Genomic DNA, 25,660 nt, shown 5'->3' on the forward strand with positions numbered 1-25,660 from the left:
TTTTCAGCTTATAACTTGCCAGCCACTTCGCAATACGTGGTCTTGTTGCATTTAGTCACAGAAAAACTAACTGTTGCTACTTTGGGATCCATCCAAGCCAAAAACTAGGAGGAGTCTCTCACACACTAACATTCGCTTACTGAAATCGTATATGGCTATTCCTGCAATTAAGACCTGCCAACATTTATGATTCAGGCAGTGTTTATGTCATTGCTATGGTGTTAGGAGAGACACCTGAAATCTATTTTTGTTTTGTTTTCTCGGCCAAAGCAACTAGGAATAAAAGTCACTAGCTGGGATATGAAAGACACTCATTTGCTTTTAGTTGTGGTTATATTTGCTTCATACTGAATTTATGTTGGTGAAATTCAACCTGTCAATTCATGAGCCTTACTCTAATCAGTAAAAATAAAAGGACGGCAGCTATTGCCTGTTTTCTTAATGTTGCTGTAGTGCATATCTTAAAAAAAATCTAGGAAATATTACAGCTACACTTCCTTAAAATACAACCCTGTTTCCAAAAAAAAGTTGGAATGCTGTGTAAAATATAAACTAGAGACCTGTGCAGGTCTGTGCTCAGTCTTTTACATCGACGCCAGGATTCGAACCGAAGGATACAGTATATATGATTTCCAAAAAGAATTTCAAATTTCAATTCATCAGACCACAGCACAACTTTCCACTTCCTCAAATTCTTTGCAGTTTTAGTTTGAGGAATATTATTCTTAACTTGTTGCACTATTAATGCAGTCCATGCAGTCTTTCACAGAGTGGTGAAGCCCTCACAATCATTACTTCTGAGAGACTCAACCTCCCTGGGATGCTCTTTTTATACCCAATCATGTTAATGGCCTGTTGCCAATTAACCTAATTAGTTGTGAAATGTTCCACCAGGTTGTTTTTTTTAGCATTATACAAATTTTCCAGTATTTTGTAGCCCTTTCTCAGCTTCTTAAAAAACATTTTGCTGGCAGTAAGTTCAAAATGAGTACAGTATCTTGCAAAAGTATTCGTCCCCCTTGGTATTTGTCCTGTTTTGTTGCATTACAAGCTGGAATTAAAATGGATTTTTGGAGGGTTAGCACCATTTGATTTACACAGCATGCCTACAACTTTAAAGGTGAAAATTGTTGTTTTATTGTAACACAAACAATAATTAAGATGAAAAAACAGAAATCTGGAGTGTGCATAGGTATTCACCCCCTTTCGTATGAAACCCCTAAATAAGAGCTGCTCCAACCAATTCACTTCATAAGTCACATAATTAGTTGATTAAGATCCACCTGTGTGCAATCAAAGTGTCACATGATCTGTCACATGATCTGTCACATGATGTCTGTATAAATCAACTTGTTCTGAAAGGACCCTGATTTCGCATTGAGTGCTTGTGTGACTGGTGTTTATATGCAGGGGCAGATGATGAGGAAATGTATGTCAGCTGTGTGCTAGAAGGTAGGAGACAGAGGGCGCTGTGTCTTCTGGGAGTTGTAGTTTGAGCTGTCCATGTTTGTAGTCAGCTCTTCACCAGCCACTGACACCAGATTTCTGTTTTTTTTAAATCTTAATTATTGTTTGTGTCACAATAAAATAACAATTTTCACCTTTTAAGTTATAGGCATGTTGTGTAAATCAAATGGTGCTACGCCCCAAAAATCCATTTTAATTCCAGCTTGTAATGCAAAAAAACAAACACAAAGGGGGATGATTACTTTTGCAAGACACTGTGTATATTTTTCAATAAAAAAAATCTGTTTCATTTGATATGTTGTCTTTGTCCTATTTTCAATGAAATATAGGGTTTCCATGATTTGCATTCAGTTTTTATTTACATTTTACACAACATCCTAACTTTTTTTGAAACATGGTTGTACTAATAATAGCCATGTTCATTGTTTGTATTCATTATGATAATGTTAAGTGTTTTCTTACATGTGAATGAGATATGAGGAGTTGGATATGACAATGTGCTGCATTCCTTTCACCCCAGCGCTCTTTCTCGTTGACTCATACCCCAGCAGTAGGGAAGCAATGCATGTTCATGTGTTTTTGAGGAGTGGCTCTGGAAGGAGGCCTGAAGGCAGGGGGTGGGATTTCTGTTGGATATTTTCAAAATATAGCTTAGTTTTGCTTTTTTCTCCAGTGTTCCCTACCCTAGCTTTAATCGTGGCATGGTTGTTGGTACCAGATGAGTATGGTTTGAGTATTTCAGAAACTGCTGATTTTCTGGGTATTTCACACACTCTTTCTAGAGTTTACACAGAATAGTGAGAAGTGCACACACGCACACACACACACACACACACACACACACACACACACACACACACACACAATATCCTGTGTGTAGAAGGTCTGCAGGCTGAAACACCTCGTTGATGAGAGAGATTAGAGGAGAATGACCACTCAGGTCCCAATCCTGTCAATCAAGAACAAGAATCTGAGGCTACGTTTACATTAGACCGTATCTGTCTCGTTTTCTTCGCGGATGCACTGTCCGTTTACATTAAACCCCCTGGAAAAGCCAGGAAACGGGAATCCGCCAGCGTCCACGTATTCAATCTAGATCGTATCTGGTCCGGTGCTGTGTAAACATTCAGAATACGCGAATACGCTGTGCTGAGCTCTAGCTGGCGTCTCATTGGACAACATCACTGTGACATCCACCTTCCTGATTCGCTGGCGTTGGTCATGTGACGCGACTGCTGAAAAACGGCGCGGACTTCCGCCTTGTATCACCTTTCATTAAAGAGTATAAAAGTATGAAAATACTGCAAATACTGATGCAAATACTGCCCATTGTGTAGTTATGATTGTCTTTAGGCTTGCCATCCTTCCACTTGCAAGTAATAAGTGATCTGCGCTGGGATCACACACACAGCGGCTCAGTCCCGAATCGTGGCTTGTTCACTTCACTCGCGCGCTGTGTGAGCTGCGCAGGGCCGGAGTGCGCACCCTCCAGAGGGCACTCGCTGTTCAGGGCGGAGTGATTTGGAGCGCAGGATGCCTGCGGAGCCGAGCGTATCCGCGTATTGGCGTTGCTATGTGCACGGCTAACGGTTTTAGTGTAAACGCGAATCGTTTTAAGAACATTAATCTGATGATCCGCTGATTCGACGTAATGTAAACGTAGCCTGAGGCTACATCCACACGACAACGGCAACGAGATGTTATTTAAAAAAATATCGCGTCCACATGGGCAACGATCAGTAAGATATCAGGTCCATATGGGAACGCAACGCTTACTGAAAATGATGCAATACACATGCCACACCTCTAGGGGCGCTGTAAGACGGTCCCTTCGGAGACACCAGAACAATAGAAGAAGTAAGGACGCATGCGCATAAACTATTATGCGCGAGACTTTATATTAGCCACAAAGTCAGGAAAATCTGTTCGTAAAATTACGTTATAATGACCAAATACAATGAAAAGTATTTTTCCAGTCTCACCTGTGAAAGTTAATCCCATGTGATCTCGTTTGGACGGCAAACCTGTTGGTACAGTTAAACGCAGCACATGAATGAGGCATCTTTATTCTCTGCTTTGACCCATCCAATATGGCGGCGAGGATGACGTATGATTCTACACGGAAGGCGGCGTCTTTAATGGTCCGTAATAAATTGAATGCTACACGTTGATGGATTAATTTGTTCTACGCCCTTTTTGAGGAATGTATTGTAGGACTTAAACCAACATCTGAAGAGGTGAGATCGCTCCTTTTTTTCCCTATTTTTGCTGGCGGGATTGACTCTGCCCTAAGGGCTATTCTCTCTCTCTCTGCACCATTACACAATAAATATTCACAGTGAAAATATTTTGTAAGCGTGTTTCGTGAACCAAGTTATAGGATTTGTTGACAACTCGCATCGAGTTCGTTACACTTCTACCCGGCGTGAAGCACTCACAGTCATGTGGTTGTGACGTCATCGTAAACAAATCCGTTCTACTCATCCAGATGACTTCGCAACGGCAACGTTGCCAGATCTTTCCACTCTGGGACCCGTTCTCAAAAGATTGCGTTTTGGGGCACCCAAAACGCCAGTGCTGCGTGGACGCCAGGCCGAAATGATAAACAATTGTATCGGATTCACCTGAATCCGTTGCCGTGTGGACAGGGCCTGAGGCAAAAAAGGAAAGTCCCACCCCCCAATCTTCAACTGTCCAGTTTGGGTGACTCTGTGCCCATGACAGCTGCAGATTCTTGTTCTTAGCTGACAGGTATATAAAAGTCTGGATACTGATCCTCCATTGTACAAAAATTAATCAGTTGTTCAACAGTAAATATCTCTGACCACAGAGCAAACATGCACTTATGTTCATTTTATAACACTTGTATACACACAACCTAAAACTAATTAAACACTCCAGCGATACCCTTTGTAAAATCTAATCTTCATTTAATTCAGCTAAGAGATTTCACATATTAACCCAGAAGTCTTACTGGTACAGTATATAATCCCTATTGCTTTAAAGCATTGCTGCATCTCAGGTCTTGAGAAAGAGATGCAACTTATTCTTTGAGAAACTAAAATTGTATGGATAACTAGACAGTCCTATAAAAATATACTATTTTTCTTGTTGCCTGATGTATTGCTTGCTGCATTGCATTGTATATAGATTCACAACTTTTTTGTGGGAAAAAGGTGTGATCTTTAGATCTTTCTTATGTAAATATTTTGGTTTTGACTGGTTGCATATTGGGGCAACAAGGTGGTGCAGTGGGTAGTGTTGATTCCTCACAGCTCCAGGGACCTGATTCTGCCTGATTCTCCACATGTTAATCTAATGATTTCCTATGGGTTGTCCAGTTTCCCCTCACCTCCCAAAAACATGCCACCAGGTGGACTAGTGAAGATAAATGGCCTGGTGACGCGAATGAGTGTGTAAATGTGTGCATGGTGCCCAATGATGGACTGGTGTCCCACTCAGGTTACATATTCCTGTATCACACTTAGTTTTCTAGGGATTATCTCTGAATCCACTATGACCCTGAGCAATATAAAGCACCAAAGATAAATTAGATTTTTAAAAAGTCTAAAAATTTTGGTAAAATTTGCCAACTGTGTGTTAGAGTTTTGCTGGGAATCAAACACGGATCGCTGGTGTAGTAATCCAGCAAACCCCCACTAGGCCACCAGGGTAATGACTCAAGTGCAGAGGCGTGAGGCGAAAGTAGAGTATCAAAAAACAGTTTATTTACAATATATACACTATATACAATCCAGGGCAAAAAAAAAACAAAGTATAATCCAAAAGGTTGAAAGTCCAAAAAATGAGAAAAGAAGAGGCAAAATGCAAAACGCTCAGAAGATCCAAAAAGGTAGTACAAAGTCCAAAGAAAAGAAAAGGCAAAATGCAAAACGCTCAGAAGATCCAAAAGGGTAGAACAAATCCAAAGAAAACAAAATACCAAAAAATACAAGCGCATAAGCAAGGTACACAGGACAGAGGAAACAAACCATAGGTAGCACAAAGACTCCATGACTAGGGACCAAACTGAGGGAGTATATATACACAAAACTAAATGGGAAACAGGTGACACTAATGAGGACAAACAGGCAATCAACACAAACACAAAACACAGGAACAGTGGCGGCCTCTAGAGGCCAAAACAAACATGACAAGATAAGGAAATAACAGCGGCCTCTAGAGGCCAAAACAGTCCCAGTCCTAACAAACTGGTATTTTCAAATACACTTTCTACCATAGTAGAGCAAAAGAAGAAGAAGCCTTTATTTGTCACATGCACACTCAAGCACAGTGAAAATTGTCCTCTGCATTTAACCCGTCTGAAGCAGTGAACACAAGCACACACACAAACTCAGAGCAGAGGGCAGCTATACTACAGCACCCAGGGTACAGTTGGGGGTTAGGTGCCTTGCTCAAGAGCACTTCAGACCAAGGCCACCCCATGTTAACCTAACCACATGTCTTTGAACTGTGGGGAAACCAGAGCACCTGGAGGAAACCCACGTAGACACAGGGAGAACATGCAAACTCCACACCAAAAGGTCCCCATCGACTGCTGGGCTTGAACCCAGAGCCTTCTTGCTGTGAGGCAACAGTGCTAACCACTACACCACCATGCCACCCAAAACTAGTAAGTAATATTTCCTTAACATATTACTTGACACAAAACTATTAAGTAACAGTTTCTGCCAAACAAAGGTGGGCAGACAAACAATTGAAAGAGATTTTTAAAACCACAGTTGTCGTCTCATTATTTTCCTCCATGACACATCCTGGAGCTATTTCTCGCAAGTGTCAGGCAAATATGATTCATGTCTCAGATAAAAACATGTAACCTGTATTTTGTACTCTACAAATTCAGGTGGCAGGTGGTGAAGAACGCAGACGGACTCTGACGCCACTGGCCCTGAGGGAGAGATACAGCGCCCTGAGTGAGTCAGGCCTGGGTAAGACACAGTGCCCCCATGCTGAGGGACGACAAAGGCCGCTGTCTCTGAATGCCATATCCCCTGCTTTTTCTGGCTCCTACTGAACTTGTGCATGGCTCTGACTGAGCTCTGGATGCCAAGCCCTGTCCTTGATGTCTCATTCTGCCATGCAGAGCCAATCATAACCAGTCACAGGCAGCTCCATGGGGTCAGGGCTTCCGTGCGTCCACCCAGAGAATGAGCAGTAATGTAGTGCATGCTGCTGAATCTGATATGGTCCAAGTGCAGAAATCCTTATTAGCATGGCAAGAGAATGAGCGAGGGGAGAGGTCTGCTATAATGCCCATTGTAAAGAAGCTGAAGCTGTGTAGCAGCTGTATGACAGACCTGAGGGGTGTAGGTGGATGGATTAGGGTGGGGGGTGAGAACCATTTACAGGCCAGATTATATAATGACAGGTTAAAGCAGACGAGCACAATACCAGTCTTTACAAGTCATGCTTGGGTAAGTACAGCTTATCTAGCACTTTCTGAACAATTTTTTAAATATTTTCCTTTGTTTACTGAACTTACTGGAAATTAATCTTCTTTGCTTTTAAGTGAGTAAAACTGGCTTTACACTGTACAATTTTTGGGCAGATTTTGCTGTTGCAGACAAAAATAATGCATCATAAAACATTTCTTTGTTTGTGAGATTTGCATTGTTAGATTGTATAATGTGAAACACTCACAGAGGAATTTTTTTAATTAAAAAATCTCAGAGTGTGAGCTTTGCAGTGACACTTGTCTGAAAGTGTTGCCTGTTAGTTCCAGTGAAGGGACATTTTAATGCTACACCATACAAATACATTGTAGACAACTGTGTGCTTCAAACTTTGTGGCAGCGTTTTGGGGAAGACCCACATATGGATGTGATGGTCAGGTGTCCACATACTTTTGGCTGTATAGTGCATAATCTGACATGAAGAAACATGCTTATAGCATTCAGCCAAGAATCTATTGGGATCTCATACAGTGTGACAAGTAGTAATCTAAAAATAAAAAGACAGCTAAAGCCACACTGTAAATCTCTCTGGACAGGTGTCCCATAGTCCCTTAGTTAGTAAGGGTGGAGCTTAAGTTGAATTTGATCAGCCAACCAACACCTGAGTCTTTTCTTCAGCTCAGCATACTGGTTAGCACAGTTGTATTTACACAATATCATATTTAAGTAACATAACAAAGAAAGACAGCTGCCTATATACAGTATAGACTAACCTGATCCATCTATCAATTTGGCTCTGCTAACTTCAACGGTACCTCTTTAACCATTTTAAATTAATTTTGTAGCTATCCAATTCTGCCAGCCAACTAAACCATGGCTGGATGTGAAATGGCTTCCTTCTTCTTATACAGTGCAGTACATATGACTTAACCACTTTTACACCTTTTGCCTTGCGCTTTACAGTGCCCTCCATTATTATTAAGGAGCAAGGAAGATGGTAAGAGAGGCAAAAAAAATCCCCAAGGATCACTGGTGGTGAATTACAAGAAAAAGTAAAATCTCAGGGTTTCCAAGTCCCCCAAGCCACCATCAGACGCCATTTCCATGCCAACAGATTATTTGGAAAGTATGACAGAAAAAAAAACTTTTCTCTCAGTTAATTACAAAACGCCTGAAGTTTGTGAAACAATATGACAGCTTTGACTGGAACCATGTTCTATGGTTTGATGTAACAAAAATGGAGCTTTTTGGCAATAAACACTCAACGCAAAAAGGCTTAAAAAAGAAAGATGGCTAAAATGAAAAGAACCCCATACCAACTGTATACCAACTGTAAAATATGGTGGAAGTTCTGTGATGTTTTGGGGCTGTTTTTCATCCAAAGGCCCTGGAAACTTTGTTAGGGTACATGGCATCATGGACTCTATGAAATACCAGGACATTTTAGAATCAAAATTTGGCTGCCTCTGCCAGGAAACTAAAACTGGGTCATCACTGGATCTTCCAGCAGGACAATAATGTAAAGCATTTATCCAGATCAACACAAAAATGGTTAGCTGACCAGAGAATCAAGCTTCTACCATGGCCATCTCAGTCTCCTGACTTGAACCCCAGTGAAAATGTGTGGGGTGAGCTGAAAAGGAGAGTGCACAAGAGGGCCAAGGACTCTGGATGATTTGGAGAGATTTTATAAAGAGGAATAGTCTTGGATGCCCTGCTCTGTATTCTCCAACCTTATAAAATGTTTTCATGCTCTTGTTCTGGCAAAGGGAAGTTGGGTCAAGGACTAAATGCAGGGATGCCAATAATAGTGGCACATGTGTTTTTTTGATGAAAATTATTATTTCTTGATGAGGGATTTGTTCTTCTCTGAATAAATTTTTCAATTAAAGGTTGGATTTTTTCTGACTTTTTCAGTGTGAGATGAAGTGACTTCAGCAGTAGGTGGATTTTTGTCCCCCCCCCCCAAACTAATCTTTACAAGGGGTGCCAATAATTGTGGGGAGCAATGTATATCAAAATGGGAACCATTTCTGGTTAACCCTGGTTCACTGTATGAGTAAAACCAATTGCCAAGTATAAATTCTGTATAATGCTTTCACAGAATAAAATGTCAAAAGCCTTACATATTTAAAGCATTTTTTAGCTTTTAGTGGTTTGTTACAGTACCACAAATAAATTATCTGTTTTATTTTGAATGTTGTAAAAATTTAATTGTAAAATTTTACATTTGTGGTTAACTGACAGAAAAGGCTTTTTTTCTGGCATACTTTTCAAATAACCTGTTGGTATGGAGGTGGCGTCTGATGGTAGTTTTGGAGATGTGGAAACCCCCAAAGGTTTTTTTTTCTTTTAATTCACCAACAGTGATCCTTGGCAATTTTTTTGTGCCTTTCTTACCATCCTCCTTACTGTACATGGGGGCAAAATAAACTTGGAATCTCTTCTAGGCAAGTTTGTAACAGTTCCAGTTGGTGTCCACTTTTTTATTATTGCCCTAACAGTAGAAATTGGAATTTTCAGGTCAGTAGCTATTTCTATTTATTCTATCCACATTCACTGGATATGAGCATTCGCATGCTCTGATTGGCTACTCTACTACTAGGATATCAGCTCATATACCACAAGTAGAGAAAAACAAAATGGCGGCTTTGTTATCAAGTATTTAAAAGAAACAGAAATAGCTAAAAGAGTAGTCCCCCCCATATCTCCTGTTCCATACTCCAACCCAGTCAGTGGTAGTAATGCACCTTTAAGTTGGTTTGCCAACTTCCAAAAAAAAAAAACCTAAAGAAGAACAACAAAATGGCGGCGCGTGTGTTGCTGAACCAACTGTGGACGAAATCAAAACTCTACTTGAAAACAAAACCCCCAAAAATACAAAAAAGCAACAAAATATGGATAGTAAGAATGTCTCATCTCATTATCTCTAGCCGCTTTATCCTTCTACAGGGTCGCAGGCAAGCTGGAGCCTATCCCAGCTGACTACGGGCAAAAGGCGGGGTACACCCTGGACAAGTCGCCAGGTCATCACAGGGCTGACACATAGACACAGACAACCATTCACACTCACTTTAGAGTCACCAGTTAACCTAACCTGCATGTCTTTGGACTGTGGGGGAAATCGGAGCACCTGGAGGAAACCCACACAGACACGGAGAACATGCAAACTCCACACAGAAAGGCCCTCGCCGGCCACGGGGCTCGAACCCAGACCTTCTTGCTGTGAGGCGACAGCGCTAACCACTACACCACCGTGCCGCCCTAGTAAGAATGTATCTCTTTTTATTTTTCAAGAATTATTATTATTATAGCATTTTTCACAAATTGCTACTGTCATTTGTTTACATTCTAAGCTGAAATTATTTTGTCAGACATTTTGGATAAAGTTTTTGTTTATCGAATTTGCAAAAAAATAAAAATGCTCTGTTTCTTAAAATCCAGTAAATGTAGATAGAATTCATCGGTTATTCCACGAAATCGAGTCGTACATGAGCTGATAGCTGACAAGGTGTGTAGAGCCGAATCGGCTATAAGCCCTGTACGACGAGATTAAAAATCCATTCCTTGACTTATGAAGGTCAACATACTTCTCCCTCATTTGGTTTGTGTGTTCTCTTATCTTTCCCATGTTGATGGATGACTAAGGGAATTTGACCTGTATGTCACCTCATATTTGTCCCCAGTTAATCAGGAAGTCATGGATTACTTCTTCAAAGTTCCTATACACTGAGATCAACTCAAAAATGTGCAATTTAAATGGGAAACATGCTTCAGTTATTGTGTTCACTATAATTTTCAGGGGTGTGAATAATAGTGCCACATGTGTTTTTGTTTTGGAAATTATTATAAACAAATTCATCATCAAGAAATAATCATGGAGGGCGGACACACACACACACACACACACACACACACACACACACACAGATAGGGCAGCATGGTGGTGTAGTGGTTAGCACTATTGCCTCACAGCACGAAGGGCTGGCGAGGGCCTTTCTGTGTGGAGTTTGTATGTTCTCCCCGTGTCTGTGTGGGTTTCCTCTGGGTGCTCCAGTTACCCCCACAGTCGAAAGACATGCAGGTTAGGTTAATTGGTGGCTCTAACTTGACCATAGGTATGAATGTGAGTGTGAATTGTTGTTTGTCTCTGTGTCAGCTCTGCGATAATCTGGCGACTTGTCCAGGGTGTACCCTGCCTCTTTCCCATAGTCAGCTGGGATAGGCTGCAGCTTGCCTGTGACCCTGTACAGGATAAGTGGCTACAGATAATGGATGGATGGATGGATGGATGTGTGTGTGTGGACACGAGTGTTTTACTGGGAAATACACCACTCATATTTTTCATACAAGCTACATCCAGGACATGGAGAACGAAAACTGTGACATAAGTCTCTATATGTCACTTGTAAAGAAATTGATGAATTGTTTTGATAAATTTGGTTACTTTTTGTTTGTGAAAGTGTTTATATAATAGAAAGAACATCAGACATTGGCTTGAAGATATGAAGTTTATCTTTTCATGTTGAAAAACTCACATTTTTCATACAAAATACACTGCGGATCTGAGTGATATATTTTCCAATATTTCACTCCGATTATGTTACTTCCAGTGTTTTTCCACTGACTTGATGGGTGTTGTCAAAATGGTGAACCATTTCAAAATTAAAATTTTTTTGATTAACTTGCATATTTTTTGTGGATGTGTCCAAATAATAAATAACAAAGAACAAAGAAAGATATGAAATTTATCTTCTCATGTTGAAAATATTTCAGATAAACTTCATATCTTCATGTAACTGTGTAATATCATAAATAAATTAAATAAGAGTAGGTATGGGTTTTAAACACTTAGTTTATGTTACACTTAACTTAATAAATGAATACATCAAATATATCTTTGTGAATTATTATTGTCACTAGAATTATTTTCATAATTATACCTTGATGAGGATGAAGTAATAAATGAACATGAATGAATGAATCAATAGTTCATATATAATTAATTATTGTATTTATGAATAATAATTATATTATTTCAATGATTGTATATGATCATAATTTGAATCTTTTTGTTCTCAGCTGCTGTGAATGCCTTGGAAAGGACAGAGATGAAGATCGCACTGATTACTGAGCAGTTGGGTTTAAGCTGGACTGGTACGTATATACGTGTATGTGTGTGTGCGCGCGCGTGCCCCCCCCGGCTGTCTCTAACTTATTTTGCATTTTGCTTATCTCCTCTCTTTGTGTTGTGTATCTGCAGAACTGGCCAGAGAGCTGCAGTTCAGTGTTGATGACATTAACAGAATACGAGTCGAGAATCCCAATTCCCTCCTAGACCAGAGTACAGCTCTGCTCAACCTGTGGGCCAGCCGAGAGGGCAAGATCTCCCAGAGTGAGCATCTCTCATTATAGCCCTCATTTCCCTGTATGTTTATTTTGTAACACCTTAGCCTGGCAACACTTTAAATTACAGCCCACAAATTACAGGATAAGTAACTGTTATTACAGGGCAAGTACCTGTTATTACAGGGTAAGTACCTGTTAAGTAAGGCATAATAAAAAGGCAAAAGAGTTAGTAAAGGGTATGACTGTAAAACTAAGTGATATTTACTAGGCAGTTTACAAACATTTTTCAAATAAGAAACCTGTAAATACTATTTAGAATTCATTGTACTTCTAACCAGGGACGGCATGGTGGTGTAGTGGTTAGCACTGTCACCTCACAGCAAGAAGATCCTGGGTTCGAGCCCAGCAGCTGACGAGGGCCTTTCTGTGTGGAGTTTGCATGTTCTCCCCGTGTCTGCGTGGGTTTTACTCCCGGTGCTCTGGTTTCCTCCACAGTCCAAAGACATGCAGGTTAGGTTAATTGGTGGCTCTAAATTGACCATAGGTGCGAATGTGAGTGTGAATGGTTGTTTGTCTCTGTGTTAGCCCTGTGATGACCTGGCAACTTATCTAGGGTGTACCCCGCCTCTCGCCCATAGTCAGCTGGGATAGGCTCCATCTTGCCTGCGACCCTGTACAGGATAATCGGCTACAGATAATGGATGGATGGATGTACTTCTAACCATTGGTTAATAAAAATTAATTAAGTGTATGATATTACTCATGTAGCCAAATGGAAAGGCAAATGATGAAATGAACATTTCTCATATGTTCATATAGGTATGGCAGGGAATATCCAGCAGTGTTGTTATTCCCTTTTTCCTACTTCCACAGGTTATCAGCCTTACCTTTGGGTTATCATCTTCACACAATGGGTCCTCAGTAAATGTCATTCCTTTTATTTCTTTAAAATGTTTTAACCACAATAAGTTAAATTTGTACTCTGCAAGCTTTAACTGTTCAGTTGTTTCAAATGTTATAAAATAAAACTTCTATAAATTGAAGAGTAGCTTAGTTCCCTCTAATTTCCAGTAACTTTCTCCAAATACTACCTGTAACTAATTGCTAACTATACTATAAGTATATTTTATTACCCTGTACTTTCCTGTAACTATCTCTTAAGTACACCGTAATATAAGCTGTGTGGGCTGTAAATTGAAGTGGCACTTAGTACCCTGTACTTTTCTGTATCTAACTGCTAAGTAAATTGCAAGTATAGCTTATTACCTGGTACTTTCCTGCACAAAACCAGGAAGTATAAGCTAACGTTCACTGAGTCCAACCGAATATACTGTAACTATTATATGGTTTTGGATTATCAATACTAAAACTAATTCAGTTAAAATCCAATGTATCTTCAACCTACATTGTAATGAAATATGTTCAGCTATTCAAAATTTAAAAACAAAGAAAAATATTTTTACTATTTTACATTTAAAATTCCACACAGAGATGTAATAAAGTTAGAAATCCATACAACAATATGAACTATGTAAAACACTATATAAACACTACATGCCAACTATATATGTAGCATACCCCTCCAAATGATGGTTTGAGACATGACTGATAATTTTAAGATTTATTTAAAAAAAAGTCTAAGCACAAGAGTCAAATGTACAAAAAACATAAAAGAACAAACAATAGTTTTCATTCTTTTAAATTACATTCTATTAGCTTATTCATAAACCGTTATATCTTGGTAAAACCAGCTACAAACTTTAATACCATAACAATATAGCACGGTAAACATTCAGTCGTGAGTTTCCCAAAAGCCCCTTAATGCTAAGAGCATCTTAACTAGGAGAGAGAGTGTTCATTGTGCTGCTCGCTCGACCATTTAATGATGATCTTTGTGCTACGATGCTTTTGGGAAACTTGCCACAGTTCAGTGCCTTTAACCTGGCAAAAAACGAACTTCACATCACAACAAACAGCTTCACATATTACATTCTCCAAAATATACACCGTGTGCCTTTTTGGGATGGAGCTAACCTGAGAAGTGGGAAAACAAACAAACAAAAAAAAAACCCACACCCTCATTTGGACGATAGCCACATGAGAGAGACACTTCTCAAAATTAAAGTTTTTCCTTTAGCATAGAATAGAAGGACTACAGGCAACAAATATTAAAAATATCAACAAATATTAGCAAATACCAACAAAAATGTGTTTACATAAATGCTCAATCTAATGACTCATTACTGCTTTTAAACATTAACTTTCATGAATCAGTTACATCAAATTTTGGGGGGGAGTTATTTACAATATCCATCCATCCATCCATCCATCCATCCATCCATCCATCCATCCATCCATCCATCCATTATCCGTAAATGCTTATCTTGTGCAAGGTCATGGGTAAGCTGGAGCCTATCCCAGCTGACTATGGGCGAGAGTGTCACAGTCCGGTCCAGTCCATCCATGCCTGAGTTTGTGGGACTTCCATGCCGGCTCCAGGCCGGATCCGGGACAGGAATTCAGTCCTGCCCTGCTGGAGGCCATCTTCCTTGAAGCGGCACTCCCACACCTGCTACCACTCCTCTCCCATCAGCCAGGGCCTACTTAAGAGCTGTTTGGAGCTATTCCAGTTGCCAGACTGTTTCTAGCAGACTTTCCTCGCCTCGCTAGAGCCCTTTGGTATTGTGACTTCTCGATTTCCCCTGCCTGTATTGTTCCGTGTTTTTTGCCTGGTTTTCTGTCCAGTTTTTGCCCTTGTTCTACCTGCCTGTTATTTTGGATTGTGTTTTTTGCTTCCTTTGCCTGGGTTTCTCTTGTCCCTGTTTTCTTCAGTTTTTGTGAAGATTTTTCTGTCCTGTTTTTGTCCCTGACCATGCCTGCCTGCTCTTCTGTGTTTTGACCTCTTGGTCCAGTCTTTGACCACCGATTTTGCCTGAGCCCTATTGTACCTCTGCTCTGTACTTCATTAAAGAAGTTTCTTTTTGTACACTGCCTGTCTTGAGTCTGCTCTTGGGTCCTCACTTCACCTCAGCTCGCCATTTCTGACAGCACAGTCTGGCCAGCATGGACCCAGCAGATTTCGCCCAGCTAAGAGCAGCGGTGCAGAAGCAGGGAGTTCTCCTTGGGACCCACCAACAGGACATCCAACAGGTGAACCAAAACCTTGTCACCATCTCTAATACTCTCAATCTTTTTGCCACTCAGCTACAACAGCTTCAAGTAATGTCTGCTCCTACACAACCCCCTCTGCCTACTGCTCCTCCAGCTCATGCTCCAGCCCTCTTCAGGGAGCCGAGACTTCCTGTCCCACAGCCATACGACGGAGAACCAGGTACCTGCCGATCATTCTTATTTCAATGCTCGCTAACCCTTGAGCTTCAACCACTGGCCTTCCCCACAGAGTGTTCCCGAGTGGCCTACACCATCACTCTCCTCACTGGCAAAGCTAGGGAGTGGGGAACAGCTATGTGGGATGCCAATGCACCATGCTGCACCAGCTTCAAGAATTTCACAGAGATAAGGCAAACCTTTGACCGCTCTCTGTCTGGTAGAGAGGCAGCAAGAGAAATCATCGGGCTGTGGCAGGGTGCCCAGTCCGCTTTTGACTATGCTATTGAGTTTCGCACTTTGGCAGCATCTTGTGGCTGGAATGAGAGTGCCTTGTTTGATGCATTTTTGAATGGGCTGTCAGACTCCATCAAGGATGACCTGGTCTCACGAGAACTGCCACCTGATCTCCCCGGTCTCTTGGACCTTGCCAGTTGTATTGACTCCCAGATCAGACAGCAAGTGAAAGAAAGAACTTGGACTAGTCTTGCTCCCCCTCAGCCTCCCATTCCCTCTGCTGAGCCAATGCAGGTAGACTGAGTTTGCATCTCACCTGAGGAATGAAAGTGCCGCCGGGATATGAAGGCATGTTTTTATTGCGGACAGCTGGGGCATTACTGCCAATCTTGCCCTTTAAAAGGAAGAGCCCATCAGTGAGTTTAGGGGCCATGGTGGGCAATGTCCCGAATCAGCCCCCTACCGATCAACCGCTACTCCCAGTGATCATTATCCATGGCAATCAGCCCCATGACCTCCAGGCACTCATTGATTCAGAGGCTGACGGAAACCTGATCTGCTCGACCACCACCAAGCGCCTGGGGATTCCACTACTGGCTCTGAACCCATCCCTCACTGTCCTGACCCTTAATGGTACTGGTCTGACCACTATTACCCATAAAACAGCCCCGGTCACCTTAAGAATTTCGGGCAACCACTCTGAATCCATCCAGTTTTTTGTCATGAGCAACCTCCATGTGCCCATAGTTCTTGGTCTGCCTTGGCTAATGCTACATAACCCCCATGTCAACTGGACTAACAACACTATTTTAGGATGGAGTCAATTCTGTTTATCGTCATGCCTGAGATCTGCCCTCCCTCACGCCGAGCTGCTCCAGCCCACCATTAGTGAATATCCTGACCTCTCTAACATGACTCCCGAGTATAATGACTTAAAACCTGTGTTCAGCAAGTCTCAATCTGTTTCCTTCCTCCCCATAGGCCCTATGACTGTGGAATTGACCTTCTCCCTGGGACTGCACCACCTAAGGGGCGACTTTACTCTCTGTCTCCTTCTGAAAGGCAAGCCATGGATAAATGCATCACTGAGTCCTTAGCAGCTGGAATTATTCATCACTCCTCTTCTCCTGCAGGGGCAGGATTCTTTTTTGTGGAGAAGGACAAATCCTTGCGCCTTTGCATTGATTACCGGGGGCTAAATAACATCACCATCAAGAACCGTTACCCCTTACCTCTCATGACCATGGCATTTGAATTACTCCAGGGAGGCCAGATGTTCACCAAGCTAGACCTGCGCAATGCTTACCACCTCATGAGGATCAGGGAAGGGGACTAATGGAAGACGGCGTTCAACACCCCCATGGGCCACTACTAATATCTCATGATCCCGTTCGGCCTGACTAACGCTTCTGCGGTTTTCCAGGCCCTCGTTAATGATGTCCTGAGGGACTACCTTAACCTTTTTGTTTTTGTTTGTCTGGGCGATATATTGATATTTTCTCGCTCCCTTGATGAACACCGCATCCACGTCAGGCAGGTCCTTCAATGACTCCTAGAAAATAAACTCTTTGTTAAGGCTGAGAAATGCGAGTTCCATAGAAGCTCTGTCTCCTTTCTGGGTTTCATTATCTCCCCTGCACAGATTCAGATGGACCCCCTGAAACTCAAGGCAGTTGCTGACTGGCCCACCCCATCCTCTCAGCGAGAACTCCAGCGGTTTCTTGGGTTTGTGAATTTCTACAGGCGATTCATCAGGAACTTTAGTACGATGGCTGGGCCCATTATGACTCTAACTTCCACCAAGGTCCCTTTCAGCTGGGGGGAAGGGGCCAAGAAGGTGTTCTCTGAGCTCAAACAAAGGTTCACGTCAGCACCTGTACTCACCATTCCAGATCCGTCCCGGCATTTCGTGGTTGAGGTTGACGTTTCAGAGTCAGGGGTCGGAGCCATATTATCCCAAAGATTGGCTAGTGACAACAAGCTTCATCCTTGCTCCTTCTCTTGTCAGCTTTCCCCCTCTGAGAGAAACTATGACATTGGCAATAGGGAACTGTTGGCCATGAAACTGGCCTTGGAAGAATGGAGACATTGGTTGGAGGGGTCAGACCTTCCCTTCATCATATGGACAGATCACAAGAAGCTTGAATACCTCAGGACTGCCAAGCGCCTCAATTCTCACCAGGCTTGATGGTCTCTCTTCTTTCCTCACTTCAAGTTCACACATTCCTTCTGCCCAGGCTCCAAGAATGGTAACGTCGATGCCTTGTCCAGAATGTTCTCTCCCCTCCAGGAAGAATCGACCTCCCCTGAGACCATCCTTCTTCCATGGTACCTGGTGGGGGCTGCTCTGTTAGAGGTGGAAACCCTGATCCAGAAGGCCCATGAGCAGGACCCAGGGCCCAGTAATGCACCTCCTAACCATCTTTTTGTTCCTGTTTCTGTGTAGGCACAAGTGTTGCAGTGGGGTCATGGTTCCAGAATGGCGTGCCACCCAGGAGCAGCCCAGACTCTGGCACTCATCTGACAATGTTTTTGGTGGCCATCCATCAAGGAGGATGTCCAGAGGTTTGTGGCAGCTTGCGACATCTGTGCCAGGAACAAGACTGGCAACAGACCCCCTGCTGGCCTGCTGTGACCCCTTCCTGTTCCCCACTGGCCCTGGTCACACATAGCCCTGGATTTCATCACAGGACTCCCTAATTCAGGTGGCAATACTTGTATCCTCACTGTTGTTGACCGTTTTTCTAAAGCTGTTCATTTTATCCCTCTGCCCAAGCTTCCCACCACCAAAGAGACTGCCGAAATGTTGATACTCCATGTTTTTTGTCTACATGGACTCCCCTCAGACATTGTGTCAGACCACGGACCCCAATTCTCCGCCCAATTCTGGAAAGCTTTCTGTCAACTCATTGGTGCTTCTCGCAGTCTGTCTTCAGATTTCCACCCTCAGACCAATGGACAGATGGAACAGGGCAACCAGGAGCTGGAATTGGCCCTCAGGTGCATGGTGTCCAAGGATGCGGCCTCCTGGAGCAAGACCCTTCCTTGGATAGAGTACGCTCACAACTCCTTACCCACCTCTGCTACAGGTCTTTTCCCCCTTCCAGTGTTCTCTGGGTTACCAGCCACCACTCTTCCCCGTCCAAGAAGAAGAAGTCGCCGTGCCCTCTGCCCAGGTGTTTGTGCACTGCTGCAGGAGAATGTGGGCATTGACCAGGAAAAAACTCCTACATTCTGTCAAGATGTTTAAAGAGCAAGCCGACAAACACCGCTCAGCAGCTCCTATCTATCAGTTGGGGCAGCGGGTGATGCTCTCCACTTGCCACCTGCCCCTCAAGACAGTCTCCCACAAATTGGCTCCCAGGTTCATTGGGCCTTTCCCCGTCTCCAAGGTAATTAATCCCTGCTCTGTAAGACTGTCTCTGCCCATAACCATGCACCATATTCACCCAACTTTCCATGTCTCCCAAGTCAAACCCCTTGTCTCCAGTTCCCTATCCCCACCCTCCAAACTCCCTCCTCCTCCCAGGTTCATAGATAGTGGTGAGGTCTTCATGGTCAGGAGGTTGCTGAAGGTACGACACTGAGGCAGAGGACTCCAGTACCTCGTTGATTGGGAGGGGTATGGTCCTGAGGAGAGGAGCTGGGTTCCTGCCAGGTTCATCATGGATCCCACCCTCATCACAGACTTCCACCAACAACACCCTGAGGCACTTCCTAAGGCACCTGGAGGCGCCCGTTGAAGGGGGGGTACTGTCACAGTCCGGTCCAGTCCATCCATGCCTGAGTTTGTGGGACTTCCAGGCTGGATCTGGGACAGGAATTCAGTCCTGCCCTGCTGGAGGCCATCTTCCCTGAAGCAGCACTCCCACACCTGCTACCACTCCTCTCCCATCAGCCAGGACCTACTTAAGAACTGTTTGAAGCTACTCCAGTTGCCAGACTGTCTCTTGCAGACTTTCCTTGCCTCGCTACAGCCCTTTGGTATTGTGACTTCTTGATTCCCCCTGCCTGTATCGTTCCATGTTTTTTGCCTGGTTTTCTGTCAAGTTTTTGCCCCTGTTCTACCTGCCTGTTCCTTTGGATTGTGTTTTTTGCTTCCTCTGCCTGGGTTTCCCTTGTCCCTGTTTTCTTGAGTTTTTGTGAAGATTTTTCTGCCCTGTTTTTGTCCCTGACCGTGCCTGCCTGCTCTTCTGTGTTTTGACCTCTTGGCCTGTTCTTTGACCACCGATTTTGCCTGAGCCCTATTGTACCTCTGCCCTGTACTTCATTAAAGAAGTTTCTTTTTGTACACTGCCTGTCTTGAGTCTGCTCTTGGGTCCTCACTTCACCTCAGCTTGCCATTTCTGACAGAGAGGTGGGGTACACCCTGGACAAGTCACCAAATCATCGCAGGGCTGACACATATAGACAAACAACCATTCACACTCACATTCACACCTACGGTCAATTTAGAGCTACCAGTTAGCCTAACCTGCATATCTTTGGACTGTGGGGGAAACCGGAGCACCCAGAGTAAACCCATGCAGATACAGGGAGAGCCTGGAAACTCCACACAGAAAGGCCCCCATTGGCCACTGGGCTCAAACCCAGAACCTTCTTGCTGTGAGGCGACAGTGCTAATCACTACACCACTATACTGTATTTACAATATACAAACTAGAGAACCACTTACTTCTACTAATGTAGATATTTAGGCACTGCCTAAAAGTGGAACTCCCAATGAGTGTATGAGCAAAATCTTTGCAAAGGCACAAAATCAACCTGAATAGAAAATAATACTATTGCATATGAACCATTGAACTGTGTAGTGTATTTCACATCAGTAAATTGCTGCAGTATCTTGTGACAGTGATACCAATAATGAGATATACATAGGAATTTTGAATACATATTTACACCTTTCTCTGACACTGCATGCCATGTGCCAGAAACAACACTATGACATTTATTATGGTGTGACTCTGCTGGGTGCATGGTGGACAGCAGTGAACCAGTATTTTCACTTTATATCATTACTATAGTTATGATCAAATATCAAACTTGATATGTCAATCAGTTGTCTGGTTACATCTCTTATGTCCATGCACATTGGAGCTCGGCACACGCAGCCACAGATTGTGAAGTGAACACACATTATTTGGAGTAAATAGCATGCACCTGTTCCTGATTAGCAGTCAAACATAGTACATATATATAAGGACTCTCAGTAGCACATTGACTTTGCAAAAGCCTTGTATTTTGTATTGCTTTTCTGGTTTTGACCCTGTTTGTATTTTTGGACTTTAAGTATTGCATTACTTCTGGTCCTGGGTATGACTTTAAACTGCAACCAGTGGTGAATCTCAGGTCCAGGAGGACTTGTGTATTGGGGAAAGTGGAGTTACCCCTTAATCACCATTGCTCCCAGGTCCGTTCTGACCCAAAGTGGGAGCACCTGCCTGGGTTCCAGCTATGGGTTAAAGGCAGACTGCCTTTCAGGTTTTTCAAGTTTAGGTCATAAAAAGATTTTTCCCTGACACCCAATTATTTTTGGTCAGTGGACTGAAAGCTACTGAATTTGAATCACAGACTTCCAATTTTATTAGGTGTTTTTTTTTTAAAATATAGGGCCATGTGGCCCTAAATTCTCCGCTAATTTTTCTTGCTTCACCATGACCCAATTCAAGCTACTGTCACGGCCAAAAGGCAGTAGGAGCAGACTAGACACAAAAGCAGGCTCGTGCACTTGGAGAGAAGAGGGCAGATTCTTTATTCTAATTGTGGAGGACTGGAGGGGAGGAGGGAATGAATATCCAAACGGTAAAATATAGAGCTGTGGATGAGCTGATGAGAGACAGGTGTGTTGGCTACAACGTGGGGAAGGCTCAGGGGAAAACCAGGGAATGGAGTAAAAGATCGGATCAGGACCTAGATGTTCCCGGTTGGCTTGTGACAGTATCCCTCTTCCTATGAACATCCCAGATGTGGCCTCTGGGTTCTTGCAGTGGAAATCCCTGATGAGTGAGGGGTCCAAGATGAAGTGTGCTGGGACCCAACACCTTTCCTCTGGGCCATATCCCTTTCAATCAACCAGGTACTGCAACCCCTGACCTCACCGATGGGCCTTTAGCAAATTCTTGACGGTGTAGACCTCACCTCCATAGATGAACCTGGGGGGGAGGGGGCCTGGAGGGAGGGGAGAAGGAGCTGGAGACCAGGGGTCTTTATTGAGAGACATGGAAAGAAGGGTGAACATGACTCATGGACCTAGGTAACCTCAGCCTGACAGTTGTGGGGTTGATACCTTTGGAAATGGAAAAAGGACCAACAAACCTGAGTGCCAGCTTACAGGAGGGGGTTTGAAGGGGAAGATTGGTGGTGGACAACATAACCCTCTGTCCAAGATGGTAGACTGGGGTTGGTGTGAGGCGTCGGTCTGCCTTCCTCTTATATAATTGACTGGAGTGTAGTAGACAATGACTGTCATGTGCCCACACCCTTTGACAACATCAGATGAAGGCCTGGGCTGGCTGAAGGGACAGATGCTTCTCCGTCTTGCTTGGGAAAGAGAGGTGGCTGGTATCCGAGATAACACTGGAATGGGGTCAATCCAGTAGATGATGATGGGAGGCTATTGTGTGCATACTCAATCCAAGGCAGGGCCTAGCTCTAAGAAGATGTGTCATCCAAGGTCAAACATCATAGGGCAACTGCTAGGCTCTGGTTTGTGTGCTCAGTCTGACCATTATTCTGAGGGTGGTAAGCTGAGGAAAGGCTAGGGGTGGCTCCAATTAGTTTACAGAAATCTTTCCAAAAGTGAGCAGAAAACTGAAGACCTCTGTTGGACATGATATCCAGTGGCAGGCTGTGGATCTTGAAAACATGGTTAATAAGGAGTTCAGCAGTCTCTTTAACAGATGGCAGCTTGAGGAGAGGGACAAAATGAGACAAAACGAGCTTTAGAGAAATGATCAACAATAGTTTGTGGTGTTTCAAGATGATGGCATGCACGGACGCAGTGGCCCAGAGCTCCCCATGCAGAGGCAAATGTTTTATTTTTTGTATGTTTGTTAGTTTACTTCTAGTTACAGTGAGCTGCTGTTTACCATTACGACAGGATTGTGTAATTTAGAATTTAGAGTCCAGAGGAAATTCGGAATATTGGCTTAAAAAGCTTCATTCCACTGCCACCTCCTAACGTCCCGGAGGAGTTACTCAGCACATCGGTGCCTACCTGGATTACCACCTGGAGAAAGAGGCAGCACAGGCAGAGACAGAACAGGAAGCAGAAGCAGGGTAAGAAAGCCAGCATTCATTTTAGGCTAAAGAACTCCCCAAATAAACCTTCTCTCCTTAGCCTGTTCATTGCGGACACCCAATCCATAGTGAACAAGATAGATGAGCTGAGGCTGAGGATTTAATCGCAAAAAATGAACACCTGTGCTTCACTTTTCATGGAAACTTGGCTAAACTCTAACATCCCCAACTCGGCTATTGAGCTACCAGGCCGGACTTTTTACCAGGCAGACCAGACTGCTGAATCCGGAAAGGATAAAGGTGATGGAATGTGCATTTATGTGAGTAACTCCTGGTGCACTTCCACAGTCATTACTAAACAATACTGCTTACTGGACCTGGAATTTATCACATTGAAGTGCAGACCTTTCCATCGACTGAGGGAAATTACTGCAGTGTTTTTCACTGCTGTTTACATACCCCCTCATACTAATGTTAAATTAGCACTTGCTAAGTTGCATGATGCTACAACCGGACTGCAAAACACTCATCCAGACGCCGTGTTCATTATTGCTGGTGACTTTAATCATGCCAACCTTAAAACTGTGCTCCCCAAATTTTACCAGTTTGTTGATTTTTCAACCAGAGGAGATAACACACTGGACCACATATACTGTAATGTAACAAACACATGCAAAGTCTCCCTTTCCCCCCACCTCAGACGTTCTGACCACATTTCTTTGTTCTTGACCCCAGCATACAAACCCCTCATCACTAGAGCAAAGCCCACTGTGCAGACCATCAGAGTCTGGCCTGAAGGAGCCATGACAAGACTACAAGACTGTTTTGATACAAATTGGGATTTGTTCATACAGGAATCTACTCAGGTCAACCACACGGACTTAAACAACTATGTCTCTTCAGCTTTATCCCTGTCCCAAAACAGGCAGTGGTCAGGACCCAAAACAACTATCGCCCAGTGGCTGTGACCCCTATTATCATGAAGTGCTTTGAGCGGCTGGTCCAAGCACACATCAACCCCCCCGACCAAAACCAATTTGCCTACAGGTCAAACAGGTCAATGGAGGATGCCATTTCACTGGCCCCTCACACTGCCCTACAACACCTGGAGTGGTGGGACAGTTATGTGTGAATGCTGTTCATTGACTACAGCACTGCCTTTAACACCATCCCCCCCATTAAACTGGCCATCAAACTGAATATCTTTAGATTGAACACACACCTATGCAATTGGATTATGGACTTTCTTACCAACAGACCATAGATTGTGCACATGGGTAACACACCTCCACCTCCATCAATCTGAACACTGGAGTACCACAGGGTTATGTGCTCAGCCCCCTCCTCTACTCTACACACATGACTGCAAACCCATACATGATTCCAACATCATTATAAAGTTTGCAGATGATACAACTGTGATAGGTCTGATCTCAGATAACAACAAGTCAGCCTACAGGGAAGAGGTAGAGAAACTGGAGTGTTGGAGTCGAGACAACAACCTTGTTTTGAACTCCAAAAAGACAAAAGAACTTATCGTGGACTTCAGGAGATGGAAGCATGGAGGCCACCATTCCATTAGCATCAGCGACAAGAGTGTGGAGGTAGTCCAGAATTTCTGATTTCTTGGCATACACATCAGCTAGGACCTGCCATGGACCACAAAAACTTCAGCACTGGCTAAAAAAAGGTCTTTAGAGGCTCCATTTCTTGAGGATCCTGAGGAAAGCACAACTGCCTCAACAGCTGCTGATGAACGTCTACAGGTGCACCATAGAGTCACTGATCACATACTACGTTACTGTATGGTACTCAGGCTGCACCTTGGAGGATAAGAAGACCTTGCAGTGCATCATAAAAACAGCCAAGTGGATCACAGGCACGCCACTTCCATCACTGGAAGAAATCCATCACACCTGGTGCACCCACAGAGCCAAAAACATTATCAAGGACTCAACCCATCCTGGACATGGACTCTTTACCCCTCTGCCATCTGGTAAGTGCTACAGAACTCTGTATGCCTGCACAATCCAGCTGAGGAATAGTTTTTACCCCATAGCTATCACACTACTGAACTCACAGCACTCACTAACCCCCCCCCCCCCCCCCCCCCAACTAATCCACTGGTCTGAACAGCACATCTCCACTCACTCACTATTGCTATACTACTGTGCAATACAGTCCATGGCATTTGACTGGTTCTGTATATTCATGTATATTACCATATATTACTATATCAACACTAGTGCAATAACATACTAGTACAGTATTCCTCTTTGTCCAATACTCATGCACTTTATCATGTACATAATCTTACACCTTCATTTGTACATATTACCTCAATAATTCTGTTTTATCTCAATAATTCTGTTCTACCTCAATTTTACTGTGTATAGTTGTGTTTGTATTACTTTTTATTGAAGTACTTTTATATTTTTATAAATACTTTTATACTTTAGGAAATTTAACTGAGCATCTGCTGGCTTTTTCCAAACAACATTTCACTGTACTTGTACAGTGAAAATAAAGGCATCTTGTATCTTGTAGTTAGGATATAAGTGTTACCCTTGGAACTGGGGAGACCGGTGATGAAATCCATGGCAATGTGGGACCAGGGACGATGAGAT

The 25,660-nt window shown here is 43.2% G+C and overlaps 1 protein-coding gene across 1 annotated transcript in view; it reads left to right on the plus strand.

Annotated features, from left to right (window-relative positions):
* The window catches only part of ank1b (ankyrin 1, erythrocytic b), a 183,147-nt gene that overhangs the window by 87,261 nt on the left and 70,226 nt on the right, over positions 1 to 25,660 (plus strand). Inside the window, exons 33-35 of the mRNA XM_060935917.1 lie at positions 6,332 to 6,416; positions 11,964 to 12,038; positions 12,145 to 12,276. Of these exons, the coding sequence (XP_060791900.1) occupies positions 6,332 to 6,416; positions 11,964 to 12,038; positions 12,145 to 12,276 (292 nt within the window). The remainder of the gene's footprint in view (positions 1 to 6,331; positions 6,417 to 11,963; positions 12,039 to 12,144; positions 12,277 to 25,660) is intronic.

The sequence above is a fragment of the Neoarius graeffei genome, chromosome 12, assembly GCF_027579695.1.
Source record: "Neoarius graeffei isolate fNeoGra1 chromosome 12, fNeoGra1.pri, whole genome shotgun sequence".
Taxonomy (NCBI): Eukaryota; Metazoa; Chordata; class Actinopteri; order Siluriformes; family Ariidae; genus Neoarius; species Neoarius graeffei.